Raw genomic sequence first — 22,001 nt, forward strand, 5'->3', positions numbered from 1 at the left:
CCATATAAAGAGTCATCACATTAAGTCAGTATTCATTTGATTAATTAAAGTTTTCATTCTATGCCCTTTAGTCAGATATTTCATGATAGTTTACATTATATAACCGCACTACATAACACACTATGATATTTTCTGAAAAACAAAGGCACTCAAAGGTGGGTACCATCTCCATTAATCTCCATTTCTTCTGCATCCTCAAATCTTTTATCATTGATTTGAAGCTGCATGAGTTAAAAGTGAATATATTAATAGGAGAGGACAATAAAAGCAAAATATACAAACTAGTAAAGAACACAGATTACACACTAATTTTGATATAGAATCACCCTACCAACCTAAAATAAATCACCAACCGAGCTTTATAACTAGTAATTGGGATTAGTTATATGGATCAAACGTGTTACATTATAAATCATGTTTATTCATAATAAATCTTTATTTAATCATTTGAAATGTGATTTTTCTTTAATAAATTAGACTAACTTCCCCATAAAGATTTTCATTGATCTTTAATGGAATAGAACAAAGACTTTTCTTGGGTATTTAACAAGTGGAATGGAATCCTATAACAAAATTACTATACCATTTTTGGATAGTAGTTTATGATGGAAATTAGGCAGTAAATTCTCAACAAGATAATAAACTACCAAAGATAAAAATGTTGTTAAAAATGTTGTTATAGATGAGTGGACGTATTAGATTAAGACAAGAATATAAATAACTGCATCTCTAGTGATTTCGACATGTGTGAATGAGATTGTTCAAAGCTCTAGTAAAGAAAGTAAATCAAATGGAGGAAAGACTAATTTCTAAAGAAAGAGAGAAGACAAGAAAAAACATAAATGAAACGATTATGAAAGATTTATATATCAATGTTCTATCAATGAACATCATTTATGATACATTGTTACAATGGTGTTCGATCCATGTAATTGACATGCCTAGTGAGATTAAGGTTTGGTTGTTGTAGTAATTTATGATAGGTAGGAACAGAGTGAAGCTACTTCATTTCATTAGTTCCCAAGTGGGGCAGAGAAAAAAGAGGTATTGGATTTTCCATTTTATCTATTAATTTAAACAAATGTTTTAAAAACTAGACTGGTCAAATTGATCATTAAATCGATGAAGATACTGGCCCCCACAATTCAATGGTCCAATAGTGGTTGAAGAACGAAGAAACAATGACAATTATTATTATGATTATTATAATATTATATATATTAAACTATATGATATATATAATATCAAATAAAGGACAATATCTTGTGATAATTGTAGTATAGTATGGTAGTAGTATGCAAATGAAAATTTATCTGATTAGTCTTCTGCTTTCTGATTCTTCCCCCAGCTCTGAAGTTCTCAAGTTACTTAGTTCATTCAACGAAAATCTTCTATACTTACTATTTTGTATTATTTCCTTTGCAGCCAAAGAGAAACGGAAACTTTATTAAAAATTCTGATAATGTTTTTATTGGAAATTAACTTGTTTTTTACAAGGGCTGTTTCTCACTAGTGACAGGGAGTGATACAAAGTAGTATGTATAGAAGATTTCTGTTGATTGTTTAGGTCCCTCAATATTTAGTAAACCACCTTGACAGTAAACCTTCAGTTTTTACCAGTTTTCATGGTTATTGACCGGTTTAAACGATTCTTGACTGGTTTCTTATCAAAGCGGTTTTGAGGGCCATCCAGATCAGTACCATGTCTGGTTCACCAGTTAAACTGGTAAGTCCAGTCCAGTTTTTAAAACTAATTTTAAACAACCCAAACAATGGAATCTAAAATCATTTCATTCCTCTCAATTCCATCCATCCAAATGTAGCCCAAAAAGACCTCAACACTAAACACATAACATAGTTATGGACAAGTTAGAAGTTCAAATTAACAGTTACTGGTGTATGGAAACTTATGGACAATCATCCAAACGGAAGGAAGCACTCAAGTCAGAGTTTCGGATTAAACAAATACAAGTATATAGAGTTAAGGAAGAGAACCTACCTCAAGAACTGAACGAGCTAGGTCATGATTTCCATTAGACTGGCCGAGGGAGTTGGCTGGATTATGAGAGTTATAACCTTCTTCCTCTGGAGAAAAAGGAACTATATCATATTAAACCAGAGAATAAGCAAATGAACTATAAGGAAACAAGGCTTAAGCCCCGATACCTACCTGCTTCTTCATCTTCAATCTGATCAGTGTTGAAAATCCAATCATGCTCTTCTCCTTCCTCTAAAAGAACAATATCAACATAAATAGTTCAGTGGGGGGGCACAGTATTAAATACTCTATGTAAAAATAATACTGACCATCATTCGGCTCTGGATTAAGCCCTGCACACTCACAAAATACTTGAAATAGAGTATCCACTGCAAACAAATTAACTGATATATGAACAAAACATGGAGAAATGAAAGCAAACAGGATGCTACCAGATTTTAAATCTGCAGCACTTGAACCATGTAGTTCTACAAAACCAGAACAGTGGTAAAGATAAGAAAAAGATACATTGGGTAGGATCAGATGGAATAAGCCTCATCTCCCTGATCTTGGATAAATTCTGGATAGCATTGGATGCTGAATCTAAGTAATCAGAATCATCCTCATCTGCTTCAGTTTCAATCTACATGAAGAAAGCTAATCAGAATGGATAAATCATAAAGGGCAAGACTTTGCTAACAATAAATAAATTGGTAAGACGAGCAGGCAATCACACTGCAAAGTTATTTAAAAAATGCTTAAAAGTATTAAAGTTGAACTTTTTCCACACCACTAAGATCAAGAAAGAGCTCACTGAAGCCTTTTTAACAATTAGTAATCTAGTATAAGAGTTCCGCAATAAACTCAATCAGTTAAAGGAAAAGGTTTTAGTGTCATAAATACTGTAATCATTGCCCCTAAATTTGTGCCTTTGTTACCATGATAGTGAAACATTACACCAATATTTGAATATATATATATATACATATATACAGTGCAATAGGGGGGAACTTTTTCAGGCCAACCATGTGTTGTACATGTTATTTTTTCTAAAAACCTTGAAAATTGGCAAACAAGTATGTCAGGATTTTTTTCCACATTTCATAACTATGCTCTGAGAAACCAAACTTATGGTATTCGGTTTGTTTTCAGTTTTCATTTCTAGTTGTTATACTTTCCCTATTATTAAAAAAAATGTCATTTTCACTTTGTCCTATTTTCTAAATTTCGTAAAAGGGAATAGTCAAAATAAGAACAAATGTGTTTGCACCATTTCCTTCGCAAAAAGTTTAAAAACGAGGGCTAAATGAAAACAATATTACATTTTGGTAATTGTAAATGAAGACACAAAAACTAAAAATGAAAAAAAGGGTAAATTACACTGACCTCACATGAGATTTGACATAACCACAGTCATCAACCCTCTTATTCTAAAGGTTATACTCACCACTCCATTAGGTAAGTGTAATGATAAAATAAACCTAGGTAGTCAATCCTAGTGGAATTGTGTGGGATTATGAGATCATGTCCAGGTTTCAGCCCACATTGGGATGTGAAAGCTGCTCGCATCCCACTTTCCAATCGCCCCCATCGATATTGTGATTGGATCCCAATACGATAGTGACGTGGGGTGATGTCCCTAATTTGATGTTGGTTTTAAAACCATTGTATCCTCTGTTTTTAACTTTTCATCATTTTGCATCCCAACCCTAGTTCGAACAAAAAGACACGGTTGAGTTCTTCTCTTCTCAACCCATTCGACCAAAACAGAGTACCCCACCCTTCTCCCTGATTTTGTTCGCGATTGATCACTGTTTCAGGCGAGTGCGCACTCTTTCTGGAAGCTGGGCACTTCTTCTAAGCCCCATTCGACCAAAACAAAGTCTCTGCCCTTCTCTTCTTCAACCTTGTGAACACTCCAACCTCCACCATCAGCCATGGCATTATCTCAACCACCACCTTGGGTTATATTGGATTAGAGTTATGCATTTATTTTTGTGTAGTTTTCTATTTCTGAATGTTGATATGTGTACTGTATAGTATATACACTTAATTGGTTTCCCTATGTCGAGCATTTATATGTTCAATCATGGCCATCTCGCTAACCGCTATTCGGGATTTGACTACTTAAACATAAACCTAAACAAGGGTTGACATAATTTCTAAACCAATTCTGATGCCAAATGTAATTAAGCTAAACCTCTCCAGTAATTTCCCCAAATGAAAACATAAAACAAATACCTTTAAAAATACATCCCAATGCATGAGGATCTCATCTGGTACGATCTCGATTATAATCCTTACAAAATAAGTTAAATAGAAATCGAGCAATAAAGTAACTAAAAAATAAAAAAAACTACCTGGACATATAAGCAAGGAACAGGGTATGAATCTGGAGCAGTAGAAATAGCATGGAGAGAAATAGACAAAAAATCAACAGCATATCCTTTATCTTTCTCCACATCACTCAACCATATCACTTGCCTATAAGTAATAAACAACATAACATAACATAACACCGATTAAATTAAATTAAAGGACGGTCCAGTGCATGAGACTCCTAATTAGTGGCGTATGCGAATGAAAGATGTAAGCAGTCTTAACCGTGAGCGGAGATGCTGTTTCCGGGATAAATTAAATTGAATAATGTTGTAAAACAAATAAGAGTGAGAGAATGGTTTGATTTACTTACTTGGTTGAGATATAAAGCGTACCGTGAGATTGGCGAGGAAAAGTGTTGAAGACAATGTCAATGCCAGATTGAACGTGCATCAATTCCTCGCCATTCTCGGTGTCGAGTAATGCTTCACCGGTTTGGGTTCTGTCGGTGAAATTTCTCAAACCTAACACCATTTTTGATGAAGCTACCTTTCTCTGTTTTGCTTCCTTCTGAAATTATAGAGAGAGATGAGTTTCTAGGTGCTAGGGTTTGTAATTTTAAGGGGTTTAAGATTACTCTATTTTTATTCAACCACCATAGTCCAAAATTCATATAGGAAAAACTTTATATTATTATTATTTATTATTAGTCGTTTGTATTTATTATTACTATAGATGGATATTAAACGTAGATAAAAATTGTATGGATGCACAATTGAATAGATTTTATTTCTAATAATAATAATAAATTTAGTAACAGATATAATAAGATTAAAATATGAAATGGAAATATAAGTTCTTATTTCTTAATAAGGTGAAATAAAGTAAAATAAAAACATGTTGTTTAACTATTGATTCTCCTTATAATAACTAGTGTGTACTCCGGTCGGTCAGTATTATATGAAACTACATATTTTATTTTTTTATAATTAGAATATATTTATTGTATTCGGTGTACTCTCAATCTTAAAGAAATTTGATAATATTTAGTTTAAGGTGAAAGATGTGGTTAATTAATGTGTTTGTGGTGGTTAATTAGGATTATATAATTTTTTTTGTAAAAATTAAATAATATGAATGGCAAAATAGGAAGTAAAAATTACATAATGTTTTATCTTTATATAGTATAGATAGATATATAGTTAGGGTTTAATGCATAAAATTATATTGTAACTTGTAGTTATGAGCTTGCATAGTTTTATTTAATATTTGTAAGTTTGTAGTTGTGAAGATAATTGGAAGTTTGTAGTTATGTATTCATGATGTTAAACTGAAAACTAGATTTGTAACTAAGTGAAATTAAAAAACGAATACAAAGTACTGTAGTTTTTTTTTTAAGTATTTATTTATTTATTAATTAATTAATTAATAATTAAAGTAATTAATTCATAAATAATTTAAAATTTAATTTTTTAATCATTTATTTAGAATTGAATATGCAATATCTTTATATATTTGAAGATGAGGTAAAACAACAAAAATATTTGAGTTTTTTAGTTGTTGTAATTCATATAATTTTTTAAAATTTTGAGGGATAAAATTATAAAATGAATTATTGAAATTTACTTTAACTTTCTAAACAACACTTAAAATAGTTTTCTTCAAAGTAATTTTCAAACATTATAAACTCTTTTTTTAGAAGTTACAAACTCCCTTTATTTTTTAGTTACTGAATGATTCTAATAGCTTATTAACTGGGTCAAAAAGTTATAAACTACATAAACAAGCTCGCACCATTAAATGATATTAAAGTATATATTATGTCTTTTCTATTGACAATTTTGTGTGTTGTCAATCAAAATTTATCAATTTGGGGTGAGTTTAAGATAAATAAAGATAACTATAAAAATATGTATATTAGTTTTCTAAAAATAAAATCATTGGAAAATATAGTTTAAAGCATATGATGTTCTTTTCTATAAAACTTTTCCACAAGGAGCGAATAAAATGATATGTTTTTGGGGATATGAACTTAAAAGCATATAATCTATGTTTTGTAACTCAAATTATTGATAATGATAAACAGAAAATAATTCAAAAGTCCAATTTGGAGGAAAAACTAAGTAGACTAGTTTGAAAATAAAAACAATTATAATGACTTATCTTCCTATTTTGAAATATATTTCAGCATTCAGCCTCTAGGTTTCTGCCACTATGAGGAGGTAATTGAAAGGATAAGATGTTCTCATTTTCTTAAAAATTTGAGTTATCACTGTATTTTTTTAGGACAAAATGTGGAAATCTTCTGTACGTTCAATTTAGATAATTTTGATATTCGAACTAGATTTTAGAAGTTTGATCGTCGATTACTACTCGATGACAATAATAACATTCGATCTACTTGTATTAAGATGGTACTTTCATTAATAACATAGATTACCTTAGACTTTTTAAATATTTTTATTTTATTATATATTGTTATTTATCAATGGACTAAAATTATATTTTTTATTCTTATTTTTTAAAAGTTATTTTGCTCCTATATATTCTCAAATGCAATAGGGGATCAAGAATCATATAGTTCTTGACTAACAAAAATTTTGTTGGTTGTGGTAATTCTTATTATATTAAATTTAAGAGACAAAAAATAATGCTTAATCGAAATGTGTCATCCTAGTACATCTTAACTCAAAGAGAAATAAAGCATAATATTGATTGTGTCATCTATTCTAATCTTTAAATATTTTTATTATAGGATTAAGAAAAAGTCTAATATTTATCATCATTGGATTGTCAAATTCAAGCTATAAAAGTCACAATCATATGTTAGATATTGTTTCTCAACCTGAAGCTCCGTGAAAGATAAGATGTCACTCATTATAATACTTATTATATTGACAAAAAAATATATATTAATATCGTATAAGTTTTATGCATAACCATTTCATCATCATCATTTATATTTAATCATTATTAACTTTTCAAAGAAATACTACAAATGAGGGGTGGATAATATATTCCCTGTATATAATTCCTTACACTAAAAATCTATAGATATTACACTCTATCATATTTAATGTATAAAAATGTTAAGAAAAAAAACAACACCCATCTTCAATCATTTCTCTTAAACTTTATAAATTAATATATTAAGAAACATTTTAAATTTAAATATTTACTTTTTATTGTTTAATTATGATTTACTTATTTAATTATAAATTAAAATATTTAATTTTATAAAAGATGAAATTAAATAAAAGTTATTTATGTCATTAAAAGGTAATGTTTATTATTATTTATAAAAAAGAAATATAATAAATTATTTCTTGTGTATTTAAATATATATTTATTATTACTTATAAATTCAAAAGGTAATAAATATATTACAATCTATTTAAGAAAATTATTTATTATTGTTTATAAAATTATTTTTTATTTTTTAATGAACTAAGTAATATTTATTTAAAATAATATTTATTTTTATATTAAAAACAACTTCTACTAAATTAATAATTGTTTTTATTTATAAACATTTATATTATTATTTATAAAAATAAAATTTATAAACTAATTACTTTATTTAATAAAATAATTTATTATTATTTATAGAAAACGTATTTTAATAAATAATTTTTATTTATTTAAAAAATATTATTTAATTAAAACTAAAAACTAAAAAATTACTTATGTAAGAAAAATATTTGGTATTTTTGTTTATAAAAAACAAAATTAACATATTAATTATTATTTTATTACGTACTACATAAATTTAAGAACAAAAAACTCAAATGTCAACTGTCACCAATTGGCGAAGGTGAGTTATACGTGAGGCCTTCTTGGAGAGACACGTATTTTTTCTTTATTTTAGTTTCATATACACATATACATATTTAAACTTTTTAATTGAAGTTTCACATGTATTGCTTAAAATATTAAGAATTATATATTTTTATTATACATAATCTTTAAAACCTTATAATTAAATACTTGTCCACTTTTTTCTTCATAATTCTGTTAGCCACATTTAATATAATTGTGTAGTAAAATAACATATTTATCTAAAGGTGGATAAACCGTGAAGAGATACTTTTTGTTTCCTTTAATATAGTATTTTAATTTAAACATTTTAAATTTCACTTATATTAATAAAGTCTTACTTAAAAGTTTTAAAAGGTGCATATTTTTATCAGAATTAATATGCAAAATCTTATAACTAAATTTTGGAAAAAATCTATAAAAACACCATAAATTTTATATGTTTTGTAACTACTCGTTATAAACTATTTTATTCATAATCCCATAAAAATTAATTGTTTAATACTATTAGATCATTATTATTTTATTTTAATTTTATTTATACCAGTATTACTTTATTAATCACTTTTAATTTTGAAACTTATTTATTTTATTCTTAATTAATTTTGTAATTTGATTAGGAATTCCTATGAATATCAATTTTTGTTAATCTTTATTATTATATTGTTACTATTGTGAGTTTTATTACTTTGATTTCCTTGTTGACCTATTAGTAACTTAATAATATATTTTTACTCAAACCAATTTTAGCAATTGGTAAAATTTAAGGTATAATTGAGAAGACATGCTAGCTACTTGAAAAAAAATCCTAAAGTTTAGATTATTTTTATGCACTTTCCCCCTTAGACTTTTGTCACTTTTCCCCTTAAACTTTCAGTTCCATTAGTAACATTTGATATTGTGTAAACAAAATGCTACTTTCTCTTTCTTTTAGTTTAATAATTTGATTTAAACTTGTTAATTGAAATTTCACTGATATCAACACCTTGCTCAAAATATTAAGAACTGAATATTTTTATTAGACTTGATATATGTAAAAATTTATAATCAATTTTTTTTCTATTCAATTTTATTAGCCACATTTAATGCCATATTGAAGGTTATATACCATTTTTTATCGGGATGGGGATCACCTGTCCCAGTTTTGTGTCTTAAATTCTGTCCCCTTCAATTAAAATTTGCCACATCAATTAAATATGTCACTTCATTTATTAGGGTTTACTTGTTATTCCATTTTTATCCTTTCTCCCTCCTGACCCAAACTCAATGTAGGAACTTTACCCCTTCCACTTCTCTTTTATCTCCTTTTTTTCTTCTTCCCTTTTATCTCTTTTTTTCCGTCTTCTTCTAGTGACAAATTCAAGCGAAGGTCAAACATTGCTTGGATCCTGATTCACATTGGTTGGCTCCAACGACAGTGGTGGCATGAAAGGATGCCATGAAGCAAAGTGAAATCTAATGGAAAAGGAGAATTAAAAATGAGGAATTTTTTAAGAGAAAGAAAATAGTAGAACCATATGAGAAAAAATATTAGATAATGAGTTGTCGATTGAAACCAGATATCACTACTGGATTTAGGATTTAGAATTTGCAAATTGGTACAGAGGTAAAGATGAAGGAGAAGGGAAATGAGAAATGGTAAAAATGGAACAACAAGTAAATTGAGATAATTTCTTAAGAAAATGAGGAGGCATATTTAATTGATGTGGCAAATTTTAATTGGAGGGGACAAGGTTTGTGACACAAAACTGGACAGGTGATCCCATCCCTTTGGCAGAAGGTGTGCATGATATTCTTATTATTAGTTTTATAATTTTACATTACATTTCACAATGCCCTCTCTACCTGTTCAAGTGGTTTGGTGAAGTTAAACCAAGTAACTTGTTACTGGTTCGAGACGGGCACATTCCTCACTCCTTTCATTTTCATTCCATTCATTCACTATATATATGAGGTACTTCAAAGTACCTCTCTTTTAAAAAATATTAACATACAAATATCTACGCTACCTCTAGTTGGAAGAACACAAAATCCAGATAACAAAATAAAGGACCATACCATGGAATCCTTATACCATTTCTCTCTATTTCTTGAGTGGAATAACACAATTCTTATTAGTATATATCTATTGTCTTATAATGTGTATCACCTTATGTGTAATGAAATGTGGTTAATTGAAAAATATATATTTAAGTTAAAAATTTAATAATTAAGTATTTTTCTGACAAATCGCAAACTCATGACACGTGAATTGATACACTTTTTGAATAGAAAATGTCCAACTGTTCTTCACTATATACTCGTTTTAGAGGATGATATTTTCTTGATAAGTTTACTTTTCTAATATTTATTATTTGTTTCCTTCACCCATATTAAAGTTTTAATTATTATACTTTTTTCATTGTTATCATGAAAATATAAAGTAATAAAAAATATTAAATGATTATAAGATTGTAATATTATAATATACTTAAAAAATCAAAAAAATTCACAATAGAAGAAACAATTATTACTTTTATTAAAACTAGTGTGTACAGGCACTTCGTGTCTGCTGGTGAATATTGTGTGATATTATATATTCAATTTTTATATATTTCATTTTTTTTGAATTAAAATGTATTTTTGTGTTTGGTGTACTTTATATTATATTTTTTGTGTGTTTATGATAATATTTAATTTAAGGTGAGATATGTGGTTAATTAATGTATTGGTGATAGTTGCTTATGATTATATAGATTTTTTGAAAATTACACCATGAGATAAATTATTTAAAGTTTTAGCTTTATATAGTATAGATAATATCTTTGTTATAATTTATAAATAATTGGGGACAGCCATTTTCTTTTTTGTTTTTTGGGCGGCTTTTAAAATTGGTCATCGCGGGTTGTGTTCGAAAATTCTCAAACAAAGAAGAAAAAAACACTTTCCCGCGCCGAATCTTATTGATGATGCCACGTTGGCAATCCGCATCTTATCACCTCCACCAATCAGGGCAAAGTATCACGTCCTATATAAACCATTCTACATCGCTCTCACAAATTGTGCTTCTTCAACAATCACTAACACTTTCTCTCTGTTCCTAAATTCCAATTTTTAGGGTTCCAAAGTTTCCTCTTTCAATTAAGAACAATGAGTTCTAAAGAAGGATCAACCAAAGGAGGAAGAGGCAAACCAAAGGCTTCAAAATCCGTTTCTCGATCACAGAAAGCTGGTCTTCAATTCCCCGTTGGAAGAATCGCAAGATTCCTTAAAGCTGGAAAATACGCTGAACGTGTTGGTGCTGGTGCTCCGGTTTATCTCTCCGCCGTTCTCGAATATCTCGCCGCCGAGGTTCGTTTCTTTCTCTCTCCAGTTTCCCGTTTCGTTAATTTTTTGTTCGATTTTGGGTTTTGGTGATTTTTAACGGTTTGAATTTTTTTTTTTTTTAGGTTTTGGAATTGGCTGGTAATGCTGCTAGGGATAACAAGAAGAATCGTATTGTGCCTCGTCATATTCAACTTGCAGTGAGGAATGATGAAGAATTGAGCAAGCTTTTAGGTTCTGTAACGATTGCGAATGGTGGTGTGTTGCCGAATATTCACCAGACCTTGCTTCCAAAGAAGGTTGGCAAAGGAAAGGGTGAAATTGGATCTGCTTCTCAAGAATTCTAGAAAGTTCTAGATTTTGATTTTTTTTGCTGTAGTTGTAATATTGATGATTTGGTTTTATGTATACCTTGCTCTGAAACTTGAAATCAATGAAAATCAGTACTTTATCAACTGGATAATTTGTTGTAATTGATGTGTATCATTGTGTTTTGATGTCATATTTGATGTGGGTATAGACGTCGCTATAATTATATCGATATATTTGTATACGATGTGGTACGCAATGAGCTTATGATATTAGGCATACACACAGTAAATTGTTCATGATATCTTTTGAGGTTTGTGGTTGTTTATTTCAATTAGTGTTACTTTCAAGAATTAAATCCTAAACTTTAGGGATCCAGATGAGACACATTAGAAACAATGTAGCCTAATACCTTAAACTATCTTTTAAGGAGAGTGAACATATGTGATCATACTATTGCAAATGAAGATGATGTTTATAGGATTCTGACATTTAACCTTTAAATTACAAGGTAAACAACTTCAATTTTTTTTTGATTAAGGCTCACCCCTTACATATTCATAGGAAATATTCCAATACAACATTCTATTTGATTATGAACATTTTTCATCTCAAACTTGAATTGAATTATGACCGATAATTTTTCTTACAATTATTTTACAAGCGTGTTGAATGAGTTCATAATCAAATGACTTGACTCGTTAATCTCAAGGATGTTAAAGATCATTATTAGCCCACCCATAAGAACATTTTGGGAAACTAAGTAGACTACCAGAGTTAAGAGCTTGAAATCTCACAGTAGCATAGTCCCTTAGTTTTTAAGTTTTACTTACAACTGACATAAAACATTCAATTTAGTTAATAATAACAATCAAACCTTTATATGAAAATCGTATTAGGGCAATGACATGGTTAATCATTTCAACCACTGGTTATCTTTGCTTACAAAAAGGGTCACTCATCCCATAATTGATCCAAGTCAAGCATGCTTAACCATGGATTCTTAAGTGAGAGGCTTTCAAAAAGAAGATGCATCTTGTATGCTGCAAATCAATCATTATAATTCATCCTCAACTATATAATCCTATATATCTATACAATCTTAGGACCCCTATTATTTCAGTGTGTAATTGATTCATTCATGTACCCACTCATTGAGAAGCCTTCTAGGATCCATAATCCATTCCTTGCACCAGTGACCACTCCCATCTTCGCCAAGTGTGGGTGTCACATACCCGAATAGAGATCATATTGTCATATAGACACACTATTAGCTATTGATTCAGCTCTACACCTCTTAAGTAAACACCATATTCAGTTGTGCATTTTGAGAAACTAAGCTTCAACAAAAAACCATCAATTCTCTTATTCCAGACCCTTGGTGCTTGCTTGAGGCCATAAAGAGCTTTATGCAACCTATACACCAAGCTTTCATTTCCTGCTACCTCAAATCCAGGTGGCTGAGTAACATATACTTCTTCTTCTAATGGGCCATTTAAGAATGCTGGCTTGACATCCATTTGTTGAATACACTAGCCCTTATAGCTTGCCAATGACACCACCAATCTTATGGTTTCCATTCTTGCAACATGGGCAAAGACTTCATCATAGTCTAGACATTGTCTTTGAAGGAATCCCTTTTCTACAAGCCTAGCCTTGTACTTGGTCACTTTTCTCTTTGGATTCATCTTTACTTTATAAACTCATCTTACATCAATGGCCTTCTTTCCTCTTGGTAACTGAGTGAGCTCCCAAGTCTTGTTCTTCTCAATTGACATGATTTCTTACTGCATAACATTAAGCCAGTGACCCTGTTTGACTACATCTTCAAATTTTACTGGTTCCATTTCAGCCAAGAGAGCCATGTGCACCAGTTCTCCTTCAGCAGTGATTTCTGAGTTTGGAAAGACTTCATAGTCACTTAACCTTGATGGTGCTTGTCTATCTCTTTGCTGGTTTTGATTTTCTGCAACAGGTGGTTGATCAATTAGCAATGGTTCTATTTCTACTAAACCTTCATTAAACTGCATTATCGTGTGCTTTTCTGAATCAATGCTTGTTCCACTCCAGTTCCAACCTTGTGTTTTATCAACTTTCACATCTATACTCAACATTATCTTTTGATTTAGTGGATCATAGACCCTATATGCTCCTGTAGTGTGGTATCCAAGCAATACAAGTTTCTTGCTTCTATCATCAAGCTTCTTCCTTTGAACTTCAGGCACATGAACATAGCAAATTGAGTCAAACACTCTGAAGTGGTCTACCCTTGGTTTTGAACCTGACCAAGCTTCTTCAGGTGTAGATTCTCCTAGTCTTCTTGTAGGACACCTATTCATGATATACATTGCTATAGAAACAACTTCACCCCAAAATCTCTTTGACATAGACTTTGTTCTGAGCATGCTTCTGGTCATGTTAAGAATGGTTCTATTCTTTATTCCTGCAGTACCATTGTGCTTTGGGGTATAAGGAGCAATTACGTCATGAGTTTAATTAGATAATAGTTTCATTAGATAATAGTTTTTGGGAATTTTTTTTCTTTTTCACACATTAGACTTGTTTTTAAAATAAATTTAAATTACTGATTTTTTAGCATATTGAGTTTAATTTTATACTTATGAGTTATGACAATTTCGATAACAAAGCTTTGAGTTTTTGGTTGGAAAAATAATACACAATAATGATAGGTTCACATGGTGGCAACTCAACGACAACAACTTAGTGGCAAATGTGAACAAGGATTTTTCCCCTTAATGAGGCAAGTAAATATTTTTCCTTTTCATTGTAATCAAATGGATAGATATGTTATTGAAAGTTGATAATAATCTTGAAGCAGAACAAGTATTAACAATGTTTATTTATCTGACAATTATATCCAACAAACTTGCTTCGATTAGCTCGTGGAATCAATGTCCGTTGCATATGTCAAAGATGTAATGTTGTCGATGAGAAACAACTCTTCATTGTCTTTGAGATTTGATGAGGATGGAGTGAAAGAAGGACTCTAATGTTGACCACCTTATTACAAAAACTTCTCTTTTTAATGTAATTGAATCAAAACTCAATGACCTCAAATACATGTTGTATTCTGATGTCATTAGAACCTATACAATCTACAAACGCATTACTTAGGTACGTGGCTCCCATATGTTGTCAGAGTCTAGTTCTAAAGGAATTTGGTAATTGGATAATAATGGATAAACATCAATTACATATGGAAAAATTAAAAAAAAAATTGTTATCCTAGATCCATTGTATATAATGTCTTGTGCTGATAAAAAAATATCATGTGCAATTAAAAGTTCAAATCTTCATTATTAATGTTAATTTTATTATCATTGACACAAGAAAAAAAATCAAACAAAATCCAGGACAATATATTTTTGATTAGGAAGAAAATCCTTTCTCCAAAAAAAACATGTTGAATCCTTCCAAAGGGTACTAACTTACTGCACATATATGTTTTTAGATTTACTAAAAAAATTGAGAAATTTAATATTAGTAATAATAATTGAAATTATTTATCGTAAGAAAGAAAATAATAAAATGAAAGAAAAACAATTCAGTAATTATAAGAATTAAATGACCATTAATAAAATAATTATTATTGTAATAGTATCATCTGATCCAACCAACGACGTCCCGCACAACACAGTTCTTAAATAATTAAGTTCATTAAGTATGATTTGAGATGTTAGATCTTTATACCATTGCATGGAAAAAATAAAATTGTTAGCAGAGACACAACTCACTAAACAACAATGCTTGTTTGACATTGATGAAAAATTGTAGTTTTTGCTTATTAAGTTGCAGCACAAGTATGTTCATCATATCAACTAGATTATAAATTCAACTTTTATTTATGAAAAAATTAACAAAAAAGTGACATCTTTTGTAATGACAGGTTTTTTTAGATTGCTCTTTCTTTGCAATCAATTTCAAGATGACAGTAACAACAAGCTGATATCAGAATAAGTAGCTAAACAACAATTTCTTCCTGGCACAGAATGGCAAAACTTCCTTGGTGAGTAGCATAATAAAAAAGGCCTACTGCATGATACTCCCACTTAGTGAGATTTGGAAAAGTATATATACACAGTCTTACCATTGCAAGGGATAGGCTATTTCTATGAATTGAATCTGTAACATCATGAATACTAACAACAACTTTACTGTTGCGCAAAACCTCATCGTCTTTGAGTTGTATTGTAAAACATTCAAATTGAAGCAAATCAGGACATCATATTATATAGACATCGTTATGGAATGTCTCAGTCAAACATCCACCAAACATAAAAGCAAAAGATAACTATGTTTTTAATCCAAACACAGAATAAGAATATCTCTAGAAGCACATTTCCATGCATTGCTACTTCTTACAAAAGCTGGTTAAGTCACATAAGAGAGAGAATGCTAAGTCCACAATTAATGAAAAATGAGTCTAGCAGAGAAAAAAGGCTGTACTTCGGTCTCAATGTCAGATAAAACCAGGGATTGAAGCAGGATCAAGCTCCCAACATCCTCTGAGGTGAACATTGTCTTCTCCACTGTGCCGAATAGCAGGAATCTGATGAGAAAATCTACCAACCTCTTCTTTAAATATTTCAATTACACCAGCCTTAGATCTCTGGATTCTAGGAGCCCTGAAAAATGGCTGAGAGCTGCTAACAGCCGTCAGAATAACAACTTGTATAATCTCGTCAGTATATGCTAATACTTCTACCATATGACATTCACCTCTCCCCGGTTTGGAACAAGTCAAATCATAGTTCTGATCCTTGTACAGAGCCCAAACCTCACCTTTTCTTGGGTAAATTTCATACAAATTATTTACCACAGGCTCAACTTTTAGTTGATGAGAGAATTCAGAGAGAGAAAGAATTTGTGGTTTGACCTTTTTAACTTCAAAGGTGCCACAAGACACTGTTCTTTTGAAGTCTTTTGGTGAAGAGAAGGGTTCAAGTAGGGACACGTGCAACTTAAAGTTAGGAGCAGATTCAATCTTCTTAATTTGAGCATAAACAGCAGGCATCCTATCCTTATCCCCATATATTGCCCATATCTGACCACACTGAAACTTCTCTTCAGATTTTTCCTTCTTAAAGTCATACCGTGATGCTTCTGCGACATTACAATCTTTTTTCAAAGGTGATTGAACACTTCCTCCAGACTTAGAAAAACTATTGCCCTTCACATTTTTGTTGACATTTGAATGATTATCAGCCACCTTGCTTGTTGCACATTCACCTGCTTTTGTCAAAGGTGTATGACCACTTCCTCCAGACTGAGTAAAACTGCTTTCCTTCATATTTTTGTTGGCATTTGAATGATTGTCAGTCACCTTGCTTGTTGTGCATTCGCCTTTATCTACTCGAGCATTTTTCTTGCTTATGTCTCTAGGTGACCTTCGGACTTTCAATGTCTCTCTTTCATAATTATTTTTTTCTTGTTTCCGTGGTGTCTTGACCTTCTCATTAGCCTTATGTGCAGCAGCAGTTCCCTCAGGTTGACCACAGTCCTTGTGATCAATATCTTCATCATCATCTATAATCACACATTCACTAGAGCTTACTTGAGCATTACCCATACCTTTTCTCTTTGACCTTGGTGATCTTCTAAGGATTGACGATACTCTTTCAGCATCATTACTCTTACGTAACTTCTCTTTGTCAAGACTTTCATTCGGCATAGCCTGTTCCACTTTACATTTAGAGGATTCATGGTGTGAACAACTAACACCATTGTTTAGCATTGCATCCTTCATTTTCACATCACAAGGATCACCAACTACAAAAAGGTTACTAGGCAGGCCAGCAGGGTCAAGTTCAAAAGATCCTCTTGGAACATCTTCCCTTTCATCACCGGTCATCTTATATGAAGGAACCCGGTGTGAGAACCTATATAGCTCATTAGGTGGAACACGAAATAAGCTAATCCCACTCTGCACAGTTTGCTGAAAAAGACTAACAAACCCTTTTACTCTGCCAAGATACGCAACTTCAATGCCAACATTTTCATCAAAATCAGATAGGACTTCCACATATTCAAATTGAAATTCTGAATCCTTTTCTCGATTAGAACTCCATCCAATATCCCAATCTCTGAAAAGTGCCCAAGTCTCTCTTTTCTTGGGAAATACCAGATAAGAACCTTTGCCACTGCCTTTTATGCAATGCATCTGATGAGAGAACATAGCAAGATCAGCAGTTCTCTGAGAATTACCAAGTTTGAACTTACCACAACCCACAGGTAAACCAGCATCATCCCAATTAATCTCACCTTGATCATCTGGGTCAGGTTCCAACCAAATAATCTGCAACTTGAAAGGGGAGAACACTTTCTTGACAAGAGCATAGTATCTTGGCATGCTATCAGAATTATCATAAATGGCCCAGAATTGATTAGCAGCAAAACAATCCTCTGCCTTATCCTTATCAAAATCACTGAAGTCTGGATCAGGACAAATTATTTCTTGATGGGGAGAGACATTTGAATTCACTGCAGAGCAATTGTCGGCCTTTGACTTACCACCATCACGATCTGACTTGGATGCTTCCTTTACTTGCACATGATCATGCTCACCTTTCTCCACTTTAGGGGCGTTAAATGATTCATATTGTCGTGGCCTTTTAGAAGGATTTGCAAAATCACCATCTTGAGCAGTTTCTGTGAACGGAACATGCTGCTTTTCCTTGGAAGCTTTTCTTTGGTTTACTCCTGCATTATTTACTGAAGGATCATTATCATTTTCTCGAACATTGGTATTTTTCAAGCCATTGCCATTTTCAACATTGTTAACATCTCTAGAATCTAATTCTGACTGCCTTGCTCTCTTACTTCTAGCATTTGCCGAGGTTTGTGATTCCTTGGGTTTGGGTGCAGCAACCTTAGACGTTCCAATACCAGCCTTTGTCCGTCCTGAAGCCACATACCCATCTTTATGATGCCCATCAACCCCAGCAGTGCATTTTGACATAGATACAGGATTTGACCGCACAAAATTATCTGATTGCCCTCTACCACAAGTTTTTCCACCATTACTTTCTGATGCTTTTGGTGGCATGTGCTTTGGAGCCTCTTTCTGTTTATGGAACGATGTCCACATGTATCCCGGGGGCACACCCTGGTACCCCATATCACGCGCTGTAAAGGGTTTAGAACATTGTTGACAGCGTACGGTTGCATTTACAATTGTTTTGTAGTACTGGTACCTAGTACTACAATGCTGGCAAGATGTCCAGAAAGCCAGCTTTTCATCCCACTGATGAGCATCCGAAGAGTGTGAATTAAAAGTACTCTGAGAATTTCTAGCATTCCCATCATGTTTCGGCACAAATGAGCTCCCATTCGAGTTATGGGATGGAGGATTTGGTGCTGCAGTACCAATTGAAAATCTACAGCTTCTGTCATATAAAGAACGCTTCACACAGTCGCTCAAGACCCTGTTAGCTTCCCCAATCAACTTAAAAGCAGCCTCTGCACCAACAGATTTATTTTTGTCAGGATGAAGAAGTAGTGCGAGCTTCCTGTACTGTTTCTTTACAGTAGCTTCATCAGCCACTCGTTCAGTTTGAAGAATTCCATACCAGTCCATGTCAGACCCAAAGGCTTTGTTCTGTGCAGCACAGTGAACCTCACATACAGTAATTATCTGAACAATGTTCTGAATGTCAGGGAAGAGTCGTTTAGCTTTTGAAGCAAACTTCAGTGCCCCTACAAAGTCACCACTTTGCATTTTACATTCAGCAATTTCCTTAGCCCTTGTAGCTTCATCCTTATTGCACTCCATGGGTAAATAGAAATCTAAACCAAATTTCTAGCGCACTCCCAATCCAACAACAATGCACAGACAGCACAACTTGTTTGTCTATTTACAAATTCACAATCCACAGACGACCCAACATTTTCACCTGGTTGACATAAGCCTAGCAAGATTAAGCAAAACTGGCAATGGAAAATTTAGCAACAAGGTCATATTACTTGCATAAACACAAAATAGTAAGTAACATATAGTCATGCTTAAAATTTAGAAGCATGATTGTAAATCTTAGATCAAGACGCAATAGCTAATCCCAAAATCAATATAGCGAGATAGTGGGACGGCTACCATGCTGACGGTTGTTTATATAGTACTAATAAATTATAAAAACACATATAAAGACTGAACATACAAATTCAATCAAAATTTAAGACATTAATCATTGGTAATCCAAATGGTTTAAAAAATTACATACCATAAACAGTTTCTGTACTCAAAAGTCAAAATAAAAATAATAAAGGCCATCTTTTATATTGTTAGTTAATTTATTTGGAATAACTTGAAGTACTAATAACAAGTTATAAAAGCATAACCAACTAAGCAAGTTACACAAGAAAGTTGTTACAAAAGTTGGACAGTAATGTCAATTACTGAAGGAAAAGGGCAGTGCCATCTTTAAGTTTTTGAAGAAGTTTTCCGCTCAGAAATTAAAAAATAAAAAGGATCAGGATCCTCTCCATTTGAGCAGTAACATGAAAGCATGTTAAAGAAATCTCAACAACTCAACATTTAATTGTTATTAAGAATATGGCAGCTCACCCCATCAAAACTCACAGTTTCACTCTGCACTGTCCGTTCCCATTTTCCTTTTGTGTGTTTTCCTTCCCCGTCCCTTCTCTCTTATGAACCAACCTGAATGGATCCTGATCCAAAAATATAAAAATAAAATCCAGATTCGGTCACATGCAAAAAGGGGGAAAATCTCTTCAAGAAATTGGAACAGATCTCTAATAGCCATTGTAAGACATAGCAAGATAAAGGGAGAGCTTGATAGGAAAACCTCTACCCTGTCAGAGTCGGCTGGAAAGCACATGGTTAGTGGTAACTGGTAAGAGTGTCGGAAGGGCCAAAAATGGGGTTGGAAACAAATGGGCAGAATTGGGTTTTTCCCCCCTCACTTGTGTAGTGGTCGTGATTAGGCTGCTATCCAGTCACGACCCACATTATATAAAAAATGCAACATTATGGGTGCCACTCTGGCACAATCGTGGCGTTACAGCACACTATCAATAGCATAGGTTAGGAGCTGATGTTTAAATTCTGAAACTCCATAACCAACTTTGCAATGTCAGGAATGAAATCATTTGAAAAGTTCCACAAAAGGAGGTAAAATGATGTATTATAGCGCCTGGTTGTTTACAATTCTAAGCAAAAGTGACTATCCGAATGTGACTTTACCAGAAACATCATCGTGGAAAAAAGAAGAAAATCAGCTTCTCCTAAAAGCTGACTTTCAGCTTTATTTTCCACATAAACGTTTTTAATAAAGCCCAACCAGTCAGAAGAAAATTTTAATAAATAAAAAACCCTAAACAAATGGGACCTTAACTACACATAGAGAAAAGATCAGAACCTTTTTAACAAATATGCAAACTGAAATGAACATATAACATACAACAAATGAAAACACATATTCTAATAGCATAAAAACCTAACACAAGTTTAGGCATTTACAAATGTAGTTAAATACAGCAGCAAACACAAAATTCCTCAAATAACAGCAAACTCATAATTAAAATCCAAAATTCAAAGATTGAAACTCACGTACAACAAATGAAGATGAAGCAGCGGAGACAGCTTAGAATTCAAACCCTAAATCTGGAAATGAACAACATCACGATCAGGTTAGAAGATTGAAATCGACCGAAAATAAAAATTAAAAAAACTCAAATTGAAACCCTAAATCGGAACTGAGTAACGAGATCGAAGGAAATGAAGAAATGGAAGAGCGAGTGGTAAGTAGAAAAGAGAAAAATGGAAGTTACATACTCAGAATGCGAACGGAAACGGTGTCATTTAGAGAGAGCACCGAAAGAAGGAAATGAAAATGTGAGAGAAATAAGAAGGGTTATGATGTGAGTGAAAATGTGAGTTGAAAAAAGTGTGGTAAGAGAAACTCCTCAGATTTGCACTGATTTATGTTTCCGTTGATGTTGTTGCTGCTGCTGCAAGAGCAGTGAGGGGCTCAAAGAAACTTCTAGGCGAGGGTTTACGAGTCATGGAGGCCATTCACTTTTTATTAAGTTAAATCAGAATAACCCGAAAAGAGCAATCAAATTTATTTTTATCATTCATATAATTATTGAGAATAAAATATTTTCTCATATTTTAAATTTAATAATTATTTGAAGTATGACATTTTTTTTATAATATATTATGATGAAAATTTATAAAGAGAAACTAAATATATTTTTTCTTTTATTATTATTTATTTTTAAAAAAATAGTACAATAA

At 31.9% G+C, this 22,001-nt stretch overlaps 3 protein-coding genes across 5 annotated transcripts; 1 reads left to right on the forward strand and 2 right to left on the reverse strand.

Annotated features, from left to right (window-relative positions):
- LOC109332654 (chloride conductance regulatory protein ICln-like) lies at positions 1–4,933 on the reverse strand. Its single transcript, XM_019567672.1, has 7 exons — positions 4,671–4,933; positions 4,339–4,462; positions 2,507–2,621; positions 2,308–2,367; positions 2,171–2,230; positions 2,000–2,085; positions 1–221 (listed from the first exon to the last, which is right to left on the reverse strand). Exons 1-7 carry the CDS (start codon positions 4,829–4,831, stop codon positions 150–152), a joined length of 678 nt encoding a protein of 225 aa, XP_019423217.1. The 5' UTR covers positions 4,832–4,933; the 3' UTR covers positions 1–149.
- LOC109332684 (histone H2AX) lies at positions 11,136–11,807 on the forward strand. Its single transcript, XM_019567711.1, has 2 exons — positions 11,136–11,443; positions 11,542–11,807. Exons 1-2 carry the CDS (start codon positions 11,243–11,245, stop codon positions 11,761–11,763), a joined length of 423 nt encoding a protein of 140 aa, XP_019423256.1. The 5' UTR covers positions 11,136–11,242; the 3' UTR covers positions 11,764–11,807.
- On the reverse strand, positions 15,932–21,758 carry LOC109332665. 3 transcript variants are annotated; one of them, XM_019567683.1, is made up of 4 exons: positions 21,537–21,758; positions 21,312–21,365; positions 20,307–20,410; positions 15,932–19,638 (listed from the first exon to the last, which is right to left on the reverse strand). In XM_019567683.1, exon 4 carries the CDS (start codon positions 19,515–19,517, stop codon positions 16,206–16,208), a length of 3,312 nt encoding a protein of 1,103 aa, XP_019423228.1. In that variant the 5' UTR covers positions 19,518–19,638; positions 20,307–20,410; positions 21,312–21,365; positions 21,537–21,758; the 3' UTR covers positions 15,932–16,205. The 3 variants fall into 3 exon arrangements, with proteins under 3 accessions (XP_019423228.1, XP_019423235.1, XP_019423243.1); XM_019567690.1 differs by lacking the exon at positions 20,307–20,410; XM_019567698.1 differs by lacking the exons at positions 20,307–20,410; positions 21,537–21,758 and having other exon boundaries at positions 21,312–21,469.

Source organism: Lupinus angustifolius, chromosome LG02, assembly GCF_001865875.1.
Source record: "Lupinus angustifolius cultivar Tanjil chromosome LG02, LupAngTanjil_v1.0, whole genome shotgun sequence".
Lineage (NCBI taxonomy): Eukaryota > Viridiplantae > Streptophyta > Magnoliopsida > Fabales > Fabaceae > Lupinus > Lupinus angustifolius.